Genomic DNA, 20,992 nt, shown 5'->3' on the forward strand with positions numbered 1-20,992 from the left:
ATCATCCATGTTGTCACAAATGACAGGATTTCCTTCTTTTTAAGATTGAAGAACATTCCACTGGTGTGTATGTAAATGTGTCACATTTTCTTTATATCTCTACCTGTCAACAGACACCTAGGTAGTTTCCATACTTCAGCTATTTGTGAATAAAGCTGCAATGAACATGGAAATGAAGATATCTCTTTGAGATACTGATGTCATTTCCTTCACTTCCTGGATATATATCCAGAAGAGGAACTGTTGATCATATGGTAGTTCTATTTTTAATATTTTGAGAAACCTCCAAGCTGTTTTTCATAATGGCCATACCAATTTATATTGGTGGCGGTGTTCAGTTGCTAAGTCAAGTCTGACTCTTTGCAGCCCTGTGAACTGTAGCACGCCAGGCTTCCCTGTCCTTCACTATCTCCCAGAGTTTGCTCAAACTGCTGTTCTTGTTCATGTTCTCAAACTGTTGCTCAAACTCATGTCAGTGATACCATCCAACCATCTCACATTATACCATTTACACTGACTCTGTGATTATATTTTGACAGTGCATAGAATATCTCCACCTCTGTATAAATCTGGCACTCCCAACTCAGCATTATCCATAACTGAACTCACTCTTCCCCATCTCCTTTTAAACCTGCTCTTATTTCTGTATTCAGAAGCTCTTCAGTTTTCTCCTTTGCTCTTCCATTCAGCTAACTCATGCTCACATTTTAGTCTTAGTTGAGAAGAATTTACTCTAGGAGGCCTTTCTTGGCTCTTTATATCAAATTAGGTTCCACCTTTGGCTACCTAGAGCACCATGTACATTATTCAGCCTTCAGTTCAGTTCAGTTGCTCAGTGGTGTCTGACTCTTTGCGACCCCATGGACTGCAGCACGCCAGGCTTCCCTGTCCATCACCAACTCCCGAAGCTTGGTCAAACTCATGTCCATTGAGTTGGTGATGCCATCCAACCATCTCATCCTCCGTCATACCCTTCTCCTCCTGCGTTCACTCTTTCCCAGCATCAGGGTCTTTTCCAATGGGTCAGTTCTTCGCATCAGGTGGCCAAAGTGTTGGAGTTTCAGTTTCTGTATTAGTCCTTCTAATGAATAGTCAGGACTGATTTCCTTTAGGATGGACTGGTTGGATCTCCTTGCTGTCCAAGGGACTCTCAAGAGTCTTCTCCAACACCACATTTCAAAAACATCAATTCTTTGACGCTCAGCTTTCTTTGTGGTCCAACTCTCACATCCATACATGACTACTGGACAAACCATAGCTTTGACTAGACAGGCCTTTGTTGGCAAAGTAATGTCTCTGCTTTTTAATATGCTGTCTATGTTGGTCATAACTTTTCTTCCAAGGAGCAAGCATCTTTTAATTTCATGGCTGCAGTCACCATCTGTAGTGATTTTGGAGCCCAAGGAAATAGTCTGTCCACGTGTACTCCAGTGTTCATGGCAGCACTGTTTACAATAGCCAGGACATGGAAGCAACTTAGATGTCCATCGGCAGATGAATGTATAAGAAAGCTGTGGTACATATACACAATGGAATATTACTCAGCCATTAAAAAGAATGCATTTGAATCAGTTCTAATGAGGTGGGTGAAACTGGAGCCTATTATACAGAGTGAAGTAAGTCAGAAAGAAAAACACCAATACAGTATACTAACACATATATATGGAATTTAGAAAGACGGTAATGATGACCCTATATGTGAGACAGCAAAAGAGACACAGATGTAAAGAACAGTCTTTAAACTCTGTGGGAGAAGGTGAGGGTGGGATGATTTGAGAAGGTAGCATTGAAATGTGTATATTATCATATATGAAACAGATTGCTGGTCCAGGTTCAAAGCATCAGACAGGGTGCTCAGGGCTGGTGCACTGGGATGACCCTGGGGGATGGGATGGGGAGGGAGGTGGGAGGGGGGGTTCTGGATGGGGAACACATGTGGGCCTGTGGCTGATTCATGTCAATGTTTGGCAAAAACCACTACAATATTGTAAAGTAATTAGCCTCCAATTAAAATAAATAATTAAAATAAAATAAAATGTTTGGGAAAAGAAAAAAGAATGAAAATAAAGTCTCTCAATGTTTCCATTGTTTCCCCGCCTATTTACCATGAAGTGATGGGGCCAGATGCCATGATCTTCTTTTTTTGAATGCTGAGCCTTAAGCCAGCTTTTTCACTCTCTTCTTTCACTTTCATCAAGAGGCTCTTTAGTTCCTCTTTGCTTTCTGCCATAAGGGTTGTGTCATCTGCTTATCTGAGCTTATTGATATTTCTCCCTACAGTCCTGACTCCAGCTTGCATTTCATCCAGCCTGGCATTTCGAATGATGTACTCTGCGAAGCAGGGTGACAAGATACAGACTTGACGTACTCCTTTCCCAATTTGGAACCAGTCTTTGGTTCCACGTCTGGTTCTAACTGTTGCTTCTTGGCCTGCATACAGATTTCTCAGGAGGTAGGTAAGGTGGTCTGGTCATCTCTTGAAGAATTTTCCACAGTTTGTTGTGATCTACACAGTCAAAGGCTTTGGTGTAATTAACAAAGAAGTAGATGTTTCTCTGGAATTCTCTTGCTTTTTCTATGATCCAGCAGATGTTGGAAATTTGATCTCTGGTTTCTCTGCCTTTTCTAAATCCTGCTCGAACATCTGGAAGTTCACAGTTCATGTACTGTTGAAGCCTGGCTTGGAGAATTTTGAGCATTACTTTGCTAGCATGTGAGATGAGTGTAATTGTGCAATAGTTTGAACATTCATTGTCCTTCTTTGGGATTGGAATAAGTACTGACCTTTTCCAGTCCTGTGGTCACTGCTGAGTTTTCCAAATTTGCTGGCATATTGAGTGCAGCACTTTCACAGCGTCATCATTTAGGATTTGAAATAGCTCAACTGGAATTCCATCACCTCCACTAGCTTTGTTTGTAGTGATGCTTCCTAAGGCACACTTGACTTCTCATTCTAGGATGTCCGGCTCCAGGAGTGAGCACACCATCATGGTTATCTGGGTCATGAGGATCTTTTCTGTACAGTTCTTCTGTGTATCCTTGCCACCTCTTCTTAATATCTTCTGCTTCTGTTTGGTCCATACCGTTTCTGTCCTTTATTGAGCCCATCTTTGCATGAAACGTTCCTTTGGTATCTAATTTTCTTGAAGAGGTCTCTAGTCTTTCCCATTCTATTGTTTTCCTCTATTTCTTTGCATGGATCACTGAGGAAGGCTTTCTTTTTTTTTTTTCCCATTTATTTTTATTAGTTGGAGGCTAATTACTTTACATCATTGCAGTGGTTTTTTTCATACATTGAAATGAATTAGCCATGGATTTACATGTATTCCCCATCCCGGTCCCCCCTCCCACCTCCCTCTCCACCCAATCCCTCTGGGTCTTCCCAGTGCAGCAGGCCCGAGCACTTGTCTCATGCACCCAACCTGGGCTGGTGATCTGTTTCACCCTAGATAATACACATGTTTCGATGCTGTTCTCTTGAGACATCCCACCCTCGCCTTCTCCCAGAGTCCACAAGTCTGTTCTATACATCTGAGTCTCTTTTTCTGTTTTGCATATAGGGTTATCGTTACCATCTTTCTAAATTCCATATATATGTGTTAGTATACTGTAATGGTCTTTATCTTTCTGGCTTACTTCACTCTGTATAATGGGCTCCAGTTTCATCCATCTCATTAGAACTGATTCAAATGAATTCTTTTTAATGGCTGAGTAATATTCCATGGTGTATATGTACCACAGCTTCCTCATCCATTCGTCTGCTGATGGGCATCTAGGTTGCTTCCATGTCCTGGCTATTATAAACAGTGCTGCGATGAACACTGGGGTGCACATGTCTCTTTCAGATCTGGTTTGAGGAAGGCTTTCTTATCTCTCCTTGCTATTCTTTGGAACTCTGCATTCAAATGGATATTTCTTTCCTTTTCTCCTTTGCCTTTCATTTTAACACTTATCAAAATCTGTTGTAACTACTTGCTCAGCTATTTTTCTTCTTTACGTGATCATCAGCTTCTGGAACAGGGACGCCACAATAGTATGGCTGAAGAGTGCACTTTGGGGAAGGGGAAATAATCAGATTTTCTGGGGATTACTAGATACTGGCTCTGAACTGACACAAATTCCTGGGGACCCAAAACATTGCTACCAGCATAGTGATTCACCAGTAAGCAGAGGGGCTTATGGAGGTTCGGTTATCAATGGAGTTCTAGCTCACAGTGGGTTTAGTGGGTTTCTGAACCCATATTGTGGTAATTTCCCCAGTTCCAGGATGCATAATTGAAATATACATACTCAACAACTGGGAGAATCCCCACATTTATTCCCTAATCCACAGAGTGAGGGTTATTTGGCAGCAAAGACCAAGTGGAGATGACTAGAACTGCCTCTACGTGTGAAAGTAGTAAACTAAAAGCCACACTGCACTCCTGAAGGGACTGCAGAGATAATTACTGCAATTAACAACTTGAAAGACACAGGAGGTAGTTCCCACCACAGTTTCATTCCACTTGCCTATCTGGCCTGGACACAAAACAAATCTTAGAGAGAATGACAGTGGATTTGTGTAAACTCCATCAGGAGGTGACACCAATCGCAAGTGCTGCTACAGATGTGTTTTTGTTGTTTGAACAAATAAACATATCCCCTGGTACCTCGTATGTTATACAACCTAAATGTATACAATATTACACATCAATTATATCTCAATAAAACTAGAAAAATAAAACTTGAAGGCAAGAAATCTGGAGAAAAATATTGCAAAATCCTTTGAGACATGTTAAAGAATATTTGAATAATTAGGGAGAAATACCACATTTCTACCTGAGAATGAACTGAAGTGAAGTGAAGTGAAAGCTCGCTCAGTCATGTCTGACTCTTTGCGACCCCATGGACTATACAGTCCACGGAATTCTCCAGGCCAGAATACTGGAGTGGGTAGCCTTTCCCTTCTCCAGGGGATCTTCCCAGCCCAGGGATTGAATCCAGGTGTCCCACATTGCGGGCAGATTCTTTACCAGTTGAGCCATAAGGGAAGCCTACCTGAGAATACTTAATGTTAAAACGTCTTATTCAGGACTTTCCTGGTCATCCGGTGGTTAGGAATCCTTCTTCCAATGCAGGAGATACAGGTTCAATCTCTGGTCAGGGAATTAAGATTCCACATGCTGCAAGGCAACTAAACCCTTGAGCCGCAACTACTGGAGCCTGTGTGCTCTGGAGCCCATGGGCCACCCAACTAGAGAGCCCTCAGGCCACAGGGAAGAGCCCATGTGTCACAGTGAAAGACCCTGCATGCCGCAGCTACAGCCTGACTCAGCCAAGTAAGTATTTTTGAAAAAGATATCATTCTTTCCATATTAGTGTATAGTAAACCTATACACTAAACACAATTCCAAATAAAATATTAAATGAATCAATTATTCATCTGGAGAATAAACAAGTGAGAAAAGGGAAAAAAAGAAAGAATAATGAAGGGGGAACTTACTGATTAATAATAATGAAACTAGTGTGATAAACCAAAAACCTAACATATTGTAAAACAGCTTAGCTATCTCTGCCCTACTATATGTAAAAAACTTCATGAGTAATAAAGAAATCACTTCTCAACTAATAGGACAGGATGGGATAGATTTGGGGCAGAGGTGAGAAACCAAGTTAGAATCTCTTCTCCTACCTGAGAAATTTTATGCATTCTCAGGGCTCACTCTCATAAGGCGTACAGCTAAACTTGTACTGGGAAATTTATCCTAGGTCATGATTTGACTTAAAGAGAACAAAAAGAGAAACTTTAAGCCTTGAAGTCAAGAGGATTTGGCTTTTTAATATTGTTTAAAATATGCATATAGCATATATATTTATATAAACATGCATATTTACATTTATTTGCTCGTTGGTGCTTTTGATAATTGATGATTGCTTCTTTGGTGATTTTACTTGGCCTGTGTGGTCACTGGAAAAATTGGGCAAGAGCCTTCCCAGGGGCAACAGAGGCTAAAGACTTATGTGTTGGGCTTCATTTTAAATTTAACCTAAAGGGTAAGGTTGTGAGATACATCCTTGTCTAAAATCATGTTACTTCTTTCAACAATATTTGTCTTAACCTGTCCTAGGGACACTATGACAAAATAGTTCTGTTGCTTACGCTTCAGGTAGAAAAATATTTTAGTGTTCTCAACTATTAGATTTGAATCCATGGGCCCAAGGATAAATTATTGACTTTAAGAAACTATAAAAGGATGAAACTGGAGCCCATTATACAGAGTGAAGTAAGCCAGAAAGATAAAGATCAATAAAGTAAACTAACGCATATATATGGAATTTAGAAAGATGGTAACGATAACCCTATATGCAAAACAGAAAAAGAGACACAGATGTACAGAACAGACTTTTGGACTCTGTGGGAGAAGGCGAGGGTGGGATGTTTAGAGAGAACAGCATCGAAACATGTGTATTATCAAGGGTGAAACAGATCACCAGCCCAGGTTGGATGCATGAGACAAGTGCTCAGGGCTGGTGCACTGGGAAGACCCAGAGGGATCGGGTGGAGAGGGAGGTGGGAGGGGGGGTCGGGATGGGGAATACATGTAAATCCATGGCTGATTCATGTCAATGTATGGCAAAACCACTACAATACTGTAAAGTAATTAGCCTCCAACTAATAAAAATGGAAAAAAAAAAGAAACTACAAAAGGTAAACTTTATAAAACATTTTAATACTATTTAATCTGTGGTTGCTTATATGTGGATAAAAACATACTTTTATCAGCTGATAAATTGTTACAGAAAGTTTTTATAAGATTTGATTGCCCCCCAAATTAGACAGATGTGCAGAATATTTATATAAAAATAGGGTTATAAAAAGAGGAAAATATGTGCAACTAAAGTGAAGGAAAGAATAACCTAAAGGGAAAATAATGGACCTTATACCAGTTCAAGGAATGTGATGTGGAAAAGCACCAAAGGGAGGGGATGTGGAATCATGCACAATAGAAACCTCATTCATGCCAAGTAGATGCAGGCTACATTTGTTTCATTTCTGTGAGAAAGAAAGTACAAAAGCCTTCCAAGATGTGCAGCTGCTTGAATTCAATAGCTGAATGTATCAAACAATTTCAGTTTTTACTTAGAAAATTTCAAAGACAAATTTTAAAAAATCATCAAAGCTAAGTTTTTTCTGTGACTTGTTCCCAATATAAATACCTGTCAACCTCATCTCTAAGGTGAGAGAGCATTTGTTTTTTAATACAACATGATTACCTTAGTAATATCAACTTAATTATTATCACTTAATAACTTAAGTCAAAGCCTTTGACTGTGTGGATAAGAACAAACTGTATAAAATTCTTAAAGAGCTGGGAATACCAGACCACCTTACCTGCCTCCTGAGAAATCTGTATCCAGGTCAAGAAGCAAAGTTAGAACTAAATATGGAACAACAGACTGGCTCCAAATTGGGAAAGGAGTACGTCAAGGCTGTACATGGTCACTCTGCTTATTTAACTTCTATGCAGAGTACATCATGCGAAATGCTGGGCTGGCTGAAGCACAAGCTGGAGTCAAGACTGCAGGGAGAAATATCAGTAACCTCAGATATGCAGATGACACCACCCTTATGGCAGAAAGAGGAACTAAGGAGCCTCTTGATGAAGGTAAAGAGGAGAGTGAAAAAGCTGGCTTAAAACTCAACACTCAAAAAACGAAGATCATGACATCCGGTTCTATCACTTCATGGCAAATAGATGGGGAAACAATGGAAACAGTGGGCTTCAGAATTGCTGCAGACGGTGACTGCAGCCATGAAATTAAAAGATGCTTGCTCCTTGGAAAAAAAGCTATGACCAACCTAGACAGCATATTAAAAAGCAGAGACATTATTTTATTTTGCCAACAAAGGCCCATCTAGTCAAAGCTATGGTTTTTCCAGTAGTCACATATAGATGTGAGAGTTGGACCACAAAGAAAGCTGAGCATTGAAAAATTGATGCTTTTGAACTGTGGTGTTGGAGAAGACTCTTGAGAGTCCCTTGGACTGCAAGTAGATCCAACCAGTCCATCCTAAAGGAAATCAGTCCTGACTATTCATTGGAAGGACTGATACAGAAACTAAAACTCCAATACTTTGGCCACCTGATGCGAAGAAGTGACTCACTGGAAAAGACCCTGATGTTGAGAAATATTGAAGGCAGGAGGAGAAGGGGATGACAGAGGATGAGATGGTTGGACGGCATCACCAACTCTATGGACATGAGTTTGACCAAGCTTCAGGAGTTGGTGATGGACAGGGAAGCCTGGCGTGCTGCAGTCCATGGGGTCACAAAGAGTCGGACATGACTGAGCGACTGAACTGAATAACTTACTTACCTATCACCTTAATTACTGTTGGAATATTTGCCTAAAAGAGAGATTCCAGTGAATCTAAATAAAACTGCAGTACAAGCTTGGTTCCTTTCGCATACCAGATAGTTTAGAATTAAATGTTTAAAAAAAAAAAGACACTAAAACCACGAAGTAGAGGAAAATATGTGACTGTTTCATTGATCTTGAACTAGGGAAGGATTTTCTAAGCATTGAAGCAATGGGAATAAATCAGAAAGGAAAATATCAATACATTTTTACTACGTAAGACTTCTGCTCACTGAAGCGTCATATACAAAATTAAAGGAAAATGACAAACTGGAAAAAATATTTCCTACAATTTTGAACAAGTACCTAAGAGTCTTAATACAGAAAGAGCTCTTACAAATCAATAAGACATTCTATCACAGAAATCAGCTATTTTCTTCTTGTTTTCAGTGTCAAGCTTGTGTTAAGGCCAGCTCCTTTTCAGCCTTTAGTTCTGGAAAACCTGCCTAATTGGCCTTCCTGCTCCAATCTTTCCTTTCTGAACCACCTCTCACACTGTTACCAGAGCTATCTTTCTAAAAGGCAACTGACTTCCTCGAAATTCCAAATGGCTCCCTATCACTTCATAAGAAAGGTAAGCCTCTTTAACTTGACACTGCATTAGAGACGTTTCTGCCCACCTTTCAGCCTCTTCTTTTTGGCCTGCTATGTTGTGAATCTCATGCGCTACTCTGACTTCTTGACTATGCCAGTGTTTTCCTCACAGGCACACAGCCTTAGCTATTTCTTTTCCTGGACAGCCCCTCTTCTCTGCTCACAGGACCGACCTCCCCTGTCCAATGCCTACTCCTTCTCTAATGCTCTGCTTTGTTCAAAGCCTCATGTGCCTTCCCAAGAAGTCTGCCTCTCCTCTGCTCCTTCCCCAGTACCTGGTGTACATCACAATTAGCATTTGCCAGACTATAGCTTTATTTTAGCATAAAGTTAAAATGTGCTTTAAATTTATATGTTTAAATATAATTAGTTATCTTGATGTCTGTTTCTGGTCCTTCCTCACTTCTCAAGAAGGAGCATCTTCATTCAACTTTGTATTTTTAGAAAAGCACATATACGTGCTCAGTAAATGGTGTTAAATAAGAGAATATTTAATTAGATTGAAGGAATCAAACAACTTATAGTGGAAATGAATTCTAGAACTTTTTAAAAAGGTATATATAAAACTTTCAAGTATGTGGGCACAAAATTGAGAACATTTTTAAGTAGAAATTTTCTGAAGACTTGGGATAAATGGAGATTACTTAAAAACTAATAATGTCTTTAAAAATAGTTTGTTTTCATTTAAGTAGAGTATTTGGGCATTCTAAAATTTGTTTCACATTGTGATTTTCTCTAAGTAAAACAGGATCACACAATTTTAAGAATTACATATATTCCGAACTGGTAAAGAACAAATTAAAGAAATTATAATTGTATCACTACCACTGCTAGTTACTGCTTAGTGGAAACATGTTAAATAAAATAACAGACTAACATTCTTTTCCAAAAATGGAGAAATTAGTTCAATTCTATTGCTGCTTCTGGAGAAGAACTCAAGTATTCTTGCCCAAGAAACCCCATGGACAGAGGAGCCTGGTGGGCTACAGTCCATGGTGTCACAGAGAGTCGGACATGACTGAGCGACTAACACTTTATTAGTTCTTCATGGTACTGTGTGCCCAGTTACAAAAGTTACTATTTCTGCCCTCAAGAAGATAATAGTCCATTTGCTGAAATAAGATGCAAACACACAAAAATAATCAGAAAACAATTCAAGGCAATATTCAGTGGTTAGCATAAAATCAAGTAGTCACATGGTGAATAAGTTGAAAAGTAGTCAGGGAAGACCTGATTGAGGAGGTACTTGATTTGAGCTTGGAAGTATACGGAGAATTTGAGCTCTTGGAAAGGAGGAAGGTACCCTGACTGGAAAAATATCCTACCTGAGATTTTTTCCATCTCTTCCAACAGCTTTTCCAAGTCTTTATTCAGGTCTGACAGCATTTTCAGCATGTTGTCATAGTTTCTTTCCCCAGGGTCAGAATCAGCCATCTAGGAAGTGCACAGAAAGAAGATGCAGTGAGACAGATTCATGTTTCAATTCTAGCTCCACTACTCACAGCTGGGTACCCAAGCCAGAAAACTTACGTTGTCTTTAACTCCTCTTATCTTCCTGACCTAAAGAGTTAGTTGTATCTGACTCTTTGCAACCCCGTGGACTGTAGCCTACCAGGCTCCTCTGTCCATAGAATTCTCCAGGCAAGAATTCTGGAGTGGGTATCTATTCCCTTCTCCAGGGGATCTTCCGGACCCAGGGATTGAACCCCGGTCTCCTCCTTTGCAGGTGGATTCTTTACTGTCTGAGACACAAGTGAAGCCCCTTCCTGACCTAAGGGGTCACTAAGACTCACCAATTTCATTTTCTCATGGAATAAACATTACATCATCTATTGGTCAGGAAGGATTGTGCTTGAAAGCCACCATGGAACTGAACCCTGCTCTTGTGGAGATCATAGCCTGATCCAGCTCTTTGAAGTCTCTTCTATCAGTGCCTTCCTTCTGGTCTCCAAGGCTGCTGCTTTAATAGAGGTCCACTTCATTATACACCATTGATTACAGCTTTACTGGGGATCTGCTAAGTGCCAGACATCTGCTATGGTTATGGGGACACTGTAGTGTATCTGAGGATTCAAACAGACTGGATGCAGTCATGGAGTTTCCATTCTAGGGGGAGAGACTGAAAATAGCCAAGTTAACAGATTCATAAAGATACCTTGAGTTTGTGGTCACTGCTACAAAGAAAATAAAAAGGATGGTGTAATAAAGAAGACTTTTTCAGAGGAGTGATGCTTTGGCCTGTAAAGTCAGAGAAGTCCTTTCTGATGTAGTGACATTTGAGCTGCCACTTGAAAGATAAAAAGGAGTTGTCTTCTGAAGATCGAGGGGAAGAGTTCTAGACAGAGGGAATGGCTCAAGAAAAGGTGAGAGCCGCCCTGGTGTGTTTTAAGGAATAAAGAATGGGGCTGTGGAGAAGAGTGATAGGACATGAAATCAACTAAGTAGTCAAGAATTTTGCTTTTATTTTGAGAGTGAGGAAAAGCCACTGGAGATGGAGGAAGCAGGGGATCATGTGATTATGTTTTAAGGTAACAGCAGACTTCAGCTGCTGTCTGGCAAATGGACTGCTGCAGGAAATTGAGAGGAGGAAAGAGTGGGAAGATCTATTAGTCAAGAGAGCACTAAAGTGGTCTAGAGATGACAGCACTTGGACTTCAGTGATACTATCAATATTGAGAAGTGAAGTGTTCTGGTTATGTTGTGGAAGATGAGCCAACAGAATTGGGTAGAGGACTTATGTCAAGGTTTGCAGGGGCAACTGATGGGAAGAGAGAAATTAAAATGACCCCTAATTTTGAAGAGAACAACTTGATAGATGGTGGTGTTGTTAATGGAAATGGGGAAGGCCAGGAGAGGAGCAGATTAGAAGGTAAACCAGGTGCTCTATTTTTTTGAGGGGGAGCTGCTGCACAGTGCTGCGTGCGGGATCTTAGTGCCTCAATCAGGAAATGAACCCATGCCCCTTGTAGAGGGGGTACGGAGTCTTAACTGTTGGCCCATCAGGGAATTTCCAGGTGCTCCATTTTGAACGTGTTACTACTATGGGATGCCTATTGGTGGTTTAGCCGCTAAGTCGTGTCTGACTCTTGTGAGCCCATGGACTGTAGCCCGCCAGGCTCCTCTGTCCATGGGATTTTCCAGGCAAGAATACTGGAGTAGATTGGCATTTCCTTCTCCAGGGGATCTTCCCAATCCAGGAATCGAACCTGGGTCTCTTGCATTGCAGGCAGATTCTTTACTGACTGAGCTATGAGGGAAGCCAGGCCTCCAATTGGAGATACAAATAGGCAGTTGAATACAACAGCCTGGAGTTCAGGAGATAGGTTGGAGCTGAAAATATAAAGCTTGGACCTAATGGTACAGGCTCTCTTCATCTTTCATTTGGACTATTTTCCTAGAATTGTAACTGGTCTCCCTGCTTGCAGCTTCCTCATGTCCAATCTATTTTCCAATTCACCCCCAGAGTGACCTTTCTTAACATGCAAAACTAGCCATGTCACATTGCTTGAAATCCTTCAATAGCTCCTATTTCTCTCTTTACTATAGATATAAGATCCTTCATAATCTAACTCCTCACTGCCACTATTCTCATCTGGTTCCAAGATGTGACCAAATAACTGAAAGCCTTAAGAGATCCAATATTTAATGAGATATTATTTAAAATTTATAAGAGTTGTGTATTTACAAGAGATGTAATGAAAAACTATCCATGAAGCTAACACAAAACTCTGGAAAGTTAAAGAATTTCCACAGTTTTCTTACAAAACAGCTAAGTAAGTACAAAATGGAATGAAATAATTCTGTCATGTGGGTGGTTACAAAAACCTACATGAAAGCAAAGAAACAGGTAATGACATAATTCATATCTAAGTTGTGTGGACTGCTTGCTCAAATCATTAAGTTATAAAGTTTCACTAATATTATTTTATCCATACATTCAACAGTTATTTATTGAACATTATTTTAGATTCTGAAGATAAAGTGCTGAGCAAAACTTTAAAATCCTTGGTCTCATGGAATTTATATTCTAGTGAGGAGAAGAAACAATAAACAAGATTAATAAGTGAAATAAATTAAAGGAGGGATAAGTACTAAAGAAAAAAAGTCAACCAGAAATGGAAGGTGGGAGAGAATATGTATAGAGCAATGACTGTTCTTTAGATAAGTGTGGGGGGAAAGGCTTTCCTGAAGTGATTTTGACTACAGACCTGGAGGAAGTGAGAGGACGATGAGTCATACAGATATGTTGGGAAAGGGCATCCCAGGCAGAGCAAATAGTAAAAACAGAGGCCCTGAGCTAGGAGCCTGCTGGATGAGTTGGAGGAAGAGCAACTAGGGTGGTATAGTTGGAACAGACAGAGTGAAGTGAATAGTAGTAGAAAAGTTAAAAAAAATGGTGAGGCAAAATTGAGGTGGGCCTTATAGGCCAAGACTTTGGCTTTTTCTTTGAGTAAGATGGGGGCCTGGAGGTTGATAATCTGATTTTCATGTTAATAAATCTCTAGACTGAGAACAGTTTATATGCACATGGGTGGAGGCAGGGAGACCAGTTATGAGGAGGTCATTGGAATAATGGAGGTGAGAGATGGTTGTCTGAGAAGGCCTTACAAATAGCTGAGAAACTGAGAAGAGAGAAGTTAAAGGCAAAGGAGAAACAGAGAGATACTCCCATTTGAATGCAGAGTTCCAAAGAATAGCAAGGAGAGATAAGAAAGCCTTCCTCAGTGATGCATGCAAAGATATGGAGGAAAACAATAGAATGGGAAAGACTAGAGACCTCTTCAAGAAAATTAGAGATACCAAAGGAACGTTTCATGCAAAGACGGGCTCAATAAAGGACAGAAACGGTATGGACCAAACAGAAGCAGAAGACATTAAGAAGAGGTGGCAAGGATACACAGAAGAACTGTACAAAAAAGATCCTCATGACCCAGATAACCATGATGGTGTGCTCATTCACCTGGAGCCAGACATCCTGGAATGAGAAGTCAAATGGGCCTTAGGAAGCATCACTACAAACAAAGCTAGTGGAGGTGATGGAATTCAAGTTGAGCTCTTTCAAATCCTGAAAGATGACGCTGTGAAAGTGTTGCACTCAATATGCCAGCAAATATGGAAAACCCAGCACTGGCCATAGGACTGGAAAAGATCAGTTTTCATTCCAATACCAAAGAAAGTCAATGCCAAAGAATGCTCAAACTACCGCACAATTGTACTCATCTCACACACTAGTAAAGTAATGCTCATAAATCTCCAAGCCAGGCTTCAGCAGTATGTGAACCATGAACTTCTAGATGTTCAAGCTGGTTTTAGAAAAGGCAGAGGAACCAAAGATCAAGTTGCCAACATCCGCTGGATCATCAAAAAAGCAAGAGAGTTCCAGAAAAATATCTATTTCTGATTTATTGACTATGTGAAAGCCTCTGACTGTGCGGATCACAATAAACTGTGGAAAATTCAGAAAGAGATGGGAATATCAGACCACCTGACCTGCCTCCTGAGAAACCTGTATGCAGGTCAGGAAGCAACAGTTAGAACTGGACATGCAACAACAGACTGGTTCCAAATAGGAAAAGGAGTACGTCAAGGCTGTATATTGTCACCCTGCTTATTTAACTTATATGCAGAGTACATCATGCGAAATGCGGGCTGGAGGAAGCACAAGCTGGAATCAAGATTGTTGGGAGAAATGTCAATAACCTCAGATACTCAGATGACACCACCCATATGGCATAAAGCAAAGAACTAAAGAGCCTTTTGATGAAAGTGAAAGAGGAGAGTGAAAAAGTTGGCTTAAAACTCAACATTCAGAAAACTAAGATCATGGCATCTGGTCCCATCACTTTATGGGGGAACAATGGAAACAGTGAGAAGCTTTATTTTCTTGGGTTCCAAAATCACTGCAGATGGTGACTGCAGCCATGAAATTAAAAGATGCTTGCTCCTTGGAAGAAAAGCTATGACCAACAAGACAGCATATTAAAAAGCAGAGACATCACTTGGCCAACAAAGGTCTGTCTAGTCAAAGCTATGGTTTTTCTAGTAGTCATGTATGGATATGAGAGTTGAACCATAAAGAAGGCTAAGTGCCGAAGAACTGATGCTTTCAAACTATGGTGCTGGTGCTGGAGAAAACTCCTGAGAGTCCCTTGAACTGCAAGGAGATCAAACCAATCAATCCTAAAGGAAATCAGTCCTAAATATTCATTGCAAGGGCTGATGCTGAAACTGAAACTCCAATACTTTGGCCACCTGATGTGAAGAACTGACTCATTGGAAAAGACCCTGATTCTGGGAAATACTGAAGGCAGGAGGAGAAGGGGATGACACAGGATGAGATGGTTGGATGGCATCATCGACTCGGTGGACATGAGTTTGAGCAGGCTCTGGGAGTTGGTGATGGACAAGGAAGCCTGGCATGCTGTAGTCCATGGGGTCACAAAGAGTTGGACATGACTTAGCTACTGAACTGAATTGAACTGAGATAATAACAGCTCAGATCAGCATAGGACTGTAGGAAGTAGCATGAAGGAGGACCGGGGGAGGGCAGAAAAGATTTGCTAATGAGTCAAAGTGGAGTTAGGGACAATCCTAAGGCATTTGATTGGGCAACCAGAAATGGTGGTACCATTAACTGAGATGGGGAAGACCGGAAGAAGCTAGTTTGCATCAGAAAGAAATTATCCAGGTTTGAACATATTAAGATGCTCATGAGGCATCCAAGTGGGAATACGAGTAGGCAGCTGAATAAATGAATTCAAGGGAGAGATAGAAATGTGGGAGTCATAAGCATACAGATGATATTTAAAGACATAAGAATGGGTGAGATCAAGGGAGAAAACACAGATGGAGTAGTGGCTCAATCAAGACTGGGAAGATGCAAAGGAACCAGCCTAAAAGGCTGAGGAAGAAGGGCCACAGAGGTAGGAGAAACAGGAGAGTAATGATCTGGAAGCCAAGTGCAGACTGTTAGAGGGTTACTGAACCCCAGCGGTGTCCTCTGATCGTAATGACATCTCAACAAGCTGAAAAGACAGTTCTAAAAGGCACAAGACAATGGGAACTATACTCAATATTTTGTAATGACCTATAAGGAAAGCAATCTAAAAATAGATATAAATATATGTACATAAAATTGAATCACTATGCTGTATACCTGAAAATAACATGATATTGTAAATCAATTATACTTCAATTTAAAAATAAATAAAAGTATAAGATAATGAAACCCTAAAAATCATATGGGTGAATAATTATAATTCTGGGAAGGAAGGAAGGAAATTAAAATAAGAAATATTAAAAGCATAAAACTACAGGTTTCCTCCTTGTCCAAAAGTAGAGTGTGTGTAGAATCTTTCATAAACCAAAATGGCATAAGGCAAAGAAGCAGTTACCTCAAGACACATATTGCTAACAAATACACAAAATAAATCAAGATAAAGCATAGATGCTCACAGAGCTCAAAGCTGTGACACCTTGGTGCTGAGAAGCAGAGTGTAGCTCCTGGATAATGAGCTTGGCGTTGCCACTCTCACTGTTTGGGGTGCATACTGCCTCTATAGGACTTGTTGCAAAACAAAATCCTGGATGCTACTTCTATTTTTCACCTTTTTTTTCCCCCATAAAAGAGAAAATCCTCTTCAGATTTCTCTTTGTTAGTAAAACTGGTACTGCAGCAGGTTTTTCATAAAAGCAAAGTGGTATAAAGTGAATTTTGCAAAGCAAGGGATATCTGTACTATGACTCTGATATTACATGCATTTGAATGCTTATGAGAATTTGGTCAGCTTTGTCATTGGAGTTTAAAATGTGAAACTGACTATGCCTGTAATTTTAAGTCAAAATCTTAGTAAGTTTATAGGAGTTCTAGGACATTTAAGAGAACTTGAGATTTATCATATTTAAGAGTTTTATTTATGATTTTTATAAGAATATATAAGAAGACAGGAAAGTTTATTATTAAGACAATTGAGGTATTTAAAGAAATAGAGTACATTAAGTTTGTAATTTAAGTCTGCAACTGGAACAAAAACATTAAATTATTATAAAAAATATACTAGAGGTAGAATAAGATTAAAAATTTAGAATAAGATAGTCTTATTTAGAATAAACAATCTAATTTAATTTTAATCTAATTTTAATTTATTAGATTGTTTATTTATAAGACTAGAATTTTAGATGAGTAACTTTAAAAAATAAATATTAATTTTTAAAATCAAAGTAAACATTCACTTTACTGACAAAAGTCCATACAGTCAAAAGTATGGTTTTCCCAGCAGTCATGTATAGACATGAGAGTTGGATCATAAAGAAGGCTGAGTGCTGAAAAATTGATGCTTTTGAACTGTGGTGTTGGAGAAGACTCTTGAGAGTCCCTTGGACTTCAAGGAGATCAAACTAGTCAACTCTAAAGGAAATCAACCCTGACTATTCATTGGAAGGACTGTTGAAGCTGAAGCTCCAATACTTTGGCCACCTGATACAAAGAGCCGGCTCATTAGAAAGACCCTGATGTTGGGAAAGATTGAAGCCAGAAGGAGGAGGGGGCAACAGACAATGAGATGGTTAGACAGCATCACTGACTCAATGGACATGAATTTGAGCAAATTCCAGGAGACAGTGGAGGATAGCAGAACATGGTGTGCTATAGTCCATAAGGTTGCAGAGAGTTGGACACGACTTAGCAACTGAACGACAACAACAAACATTCAAATAGTCTTTTCTGTTTAAATAAAGCCTTTGAAGTCACCAAAGCTCACACTTATCAGTATTGAGCCATGTCCTCATATATATCCTAGGCTTCAGTCATATTAAATACATAATTTTGCAAATCTGGGTACCTACCATATGTCAAGCAGTACCACGAAAAATAAGGATTAAAAAAATAAATACACCATCTTGTCATCTAGGAAGTCAGTTTGGTAAAAAGAAACTTGTGAAGCAAGATTCTATGAATTGCAATAGTCATTCAGCCAAATGTTCTTGCTCAGTTTCTAACCAAAGCCTTATCCTATAAAAAGGCCATCATAGCCACGTCATTGAGAAAGCTGAACACATCATGCTCTCTCTTGCCTTCATGGTTTTATCATTCTACTATTTGAAATGTTAGATTGAAACTTAGCCTTGTCTGGGAGATAAGAGCTCCATAGCACTACATTTACTCCCAGTTGCCTCAGACAATACAGTGGGGGGTTTTGAGAATGACTATCAGGATGACTGGTGCAAAGGAGGAGAAAGAATGGAGGTGAAGGGATGGGTTGGGGAAGCTATTGAGTTCAATTTGGGGCAGCTTGAGTGTGTGGTGCTTATCAGGGATCCAAGCAAAGCTATTCAACAAACACCTGAAAAATAAGATTAGAATCCTAGGAAGAGGTTAAGCTGAAAATAAAAGAATTGATGGTGGTTAAATCATAGGAAGAGATGAAATCATTCACAGTGAATATATAAAGGGAAAAGAGAAAATGGACTAGGAAGAAGCCCTTAAAAACATTAGCACTGGGACTTCCCTGGTGGTCCAGTGGCTAAGATTCCACACTCCCAACGCAGGGGGCCTGGGTTCAATCCCTGGTCAGAAAACTAGATCCCACATGCTGCAACTATGACCCAGTGCAGCCAAATAAAACACACCAACAAAAAATCAGCACTTAAGAAGGAAACAAGACCATAAAAGGCTCTGATAAGCAGTCAGAAATGTAGGGAACTGGGAAGTGTGTACTTAAAGCCAACAGAAGAGAGGAAGAAAGGGCCAATTAATTCATGTAGTCAAAAAATAGTCATATTTATTGAATATCAGACGTTGTTTTAGGTGCTTAGGAATACTTCACCAAACAAAACAGATAATAACTTGCCCTTGTGGAGTTTTCATTCTAGTCAAGAGAGACAGACAACTGGACTTCCCTAGTGGTCCAGTGGTTAAGAGCTTGCCTGCCAATGTAAGGGACATGGGCTCGATTCATGGTCATGGATGATTCCACATGCCAAGGGGCAAGTAAGCCTATGTGCCGCAGCTACTGAGCCTGCACTCTAGAGTCAGAGCCTCAACTACTGGAGCCCACATGCTCTAGATCCCAAGTGCCACAACTACTGAAGCCTGAGAGCCCTAGCGCCTATGCTCTACAACAAGAGAAGCCAATGCAATGAGAAGCCCACACACCAAAACCAGAGAGTAGCCTCCACTAGGCTGAAGACTAAGGAGAAAGGGTCACTGATTGTGCAGGGACTGGTCTCAGACAGGAAAAGGGTCACCTAACCCTATGAAGGTAAGGGAAAGTAAAGAGATAACGGTGCAGTATGGTAGGTAAGTGTCCAGGTAGTCCATGTTCAAAGTTGAAGTCTCTAGCTTGCCTATGGATAGCAATAAAAAAGGTTCCCCCTCCAGAAGAAAAAAAAAAAAAAAAAAGGTTCCCCCTCACCCCAAAAATAGACTATCTTGGTTTGAGGAGAAGGATAAAGGTTTGGCAGAACTCTGTGCCTCACTAGAGGCACACAGACACGCAGCAGAGAAGCAGTGGTAGTATGACTGAGGTCACATGGCTGCATAGTATCCTCAGGATGAAGTGTAACTGGCCTGGGAGTTCAACGTGTGGGTGGTGGAGGCACAAGGAAGCAGTGTGTAAGATGGAGGTGGATACAAAGCAGAGGCTTCAAGGGACATGGAGTTGAAGGGCAGGTAGACTGGGGGATAGAGCATGAGGCAGCTAGAAGGATGGAGCCTGTGGGAAGAGTAACCTTGGATCTCAGAGGAGGGAAAGGTCTGGAAACTAGATCCAGGAAAAGAGCTGAAGTGGAAGAAGAAGACCATGGGATTAAGGTCCATGCATTCCTTTCTGGGAGGTTGTCTAGGATGACAGCAGGTTGAGGATGGAGAGGAGACCTGGGACAGTGCCAAAGCCCAGGAAAATAAGGGTAAGAGCCGACTGTGGGGGTTAGGTGGGCAGAGGGAAAGTGGGGCTGGGAAGGGACTGAGGGATCACCTTAGGGTTTGAAGGCATAGGGAATGTAGGTCCTGGGGACTGAGGAATTCAGAGGCAAAAGAATTGCAAGGGCCTGGGGGTCTTGCCCAGTAAGAACTTTAATGGAGTCTGAGAGCCTTGCTGGAGTGAGAAATGTGAGAGGATGAGAGGGGTACTTGGATCAGAGATTCTCTGCGGGGTGTGTGTGTGTGTGTGGTGGTGGTGGTGGTGGTGGTGGTGGTGGCGTGAACAGCATGGGAATAGAATGTGTGAGTGATGTTCTGGGCGGTGGTACTGGGGTATCTGGAGACCACGCCTGGTGTGCAGATGTGAGGGAATTCGAGGTGTGTGATGTGAGTCCAGGTGTGAGGTAACGGGTGAGCGGCTCACATGTATGGAGTTAAGGACTTGCAGTGTGAGGATCTGCGGTAGGTGCGGGTGAGGGGCGGGGCTAGGTGAGGAGACTCCGGAGAGGGGCCAGTTGTGAGGGGCGAGGAGACGGGGTGAAGGGACCCAGGTGAGGAGTGAGGAGACTGGTGAGGAGACTCAGGATGAGGTGACCCAGGGTGAGGAACTGGTAGTTGCCACACCTTTGGTCTGGCGTCAGACGGTGAGCACCTCGTGGGATGCCGTGGCTTGGGGGTTGGGGCACCAGGGGAGAGTACGGGACCCCCAGGCGGGCCGGGCCTTCTCACCTCCCGCTTGCCTGCGCTCGGGTCCTGCTCAGCTACCCACCTCTGCCGCCTGCGGCATGAGGCCTCTCCTCAGAGTGATGCCCCTCCCCTTTCCGTTACCAGACCTGCCCCCGGAGCTGACCTCTGGCTCTCATTGGCTGTCTCCTGGAGCGGAAGGGGCGGGGCTACGAGCACTTGCCTACGCGCGCCTGAGGCTGGTCCCAAGTCCCGGCCTTGAGGTCCCTTTGCCTGGTCGCTGAGGGCGGAAGGGGCGGGGCTGCCCTGGCTGGTTGCAAAAGTGGGTTCATCTCAAAGGAGCGGCGTGCATGGATTGAGGGGTGGCTGGAGTTGAGTCAGGGCAAAGCTCAGTTG

At 41.4% G+C, this 20,992-nt stretch overlaps 1 protein-coding gene across 3 annotated transcripts in view; it reads right to left on the reverse strand.

The window, feature by feature from the left end:
* Positions 1-20,749, reverse strand: part of SYCE3 (synaptonemal complex central element protein 3) — a 30,432-nt gene extending 9,683 nt beyond the window's left edge. Inside the window, exons 1-2 of one of the 3 annotated variants that reach the window (XM_070453605.1) lie at positions 20,642-20,749; positions 10,320-10,428 (exon numbers count right to left, since the gene is read on the reverse strand). In XM_070453605.1, coding sequence (XP_070309706.1) covers positions 10,320-10,428 — 109 coding nt within the window. In that variant the 5' untranslated portion in view covers positions 20,642-20,749. The other 2 variants (XM_070453604.1, XM_070453606.1) reach the window with 2 other exon arrangements.
* Positions 20,750-20,992: the final 243 nt, after the last annotated feature.

This window comes from Odocoileus virginianus, chromosome 23 (genome assembly GCF_023699985.2).
Source record: "Odocoileus virginianus isolate 20LAN1187 ecotype Illinois chromosome 23, Ovbor_1.2, whole genome shotgun sequence".
NCBI lineage: Eukaryota > Metazoa > Chordata > Mammalia > Artiodactyla > Cervidae > Odocoileus > Odocoileus virginianus.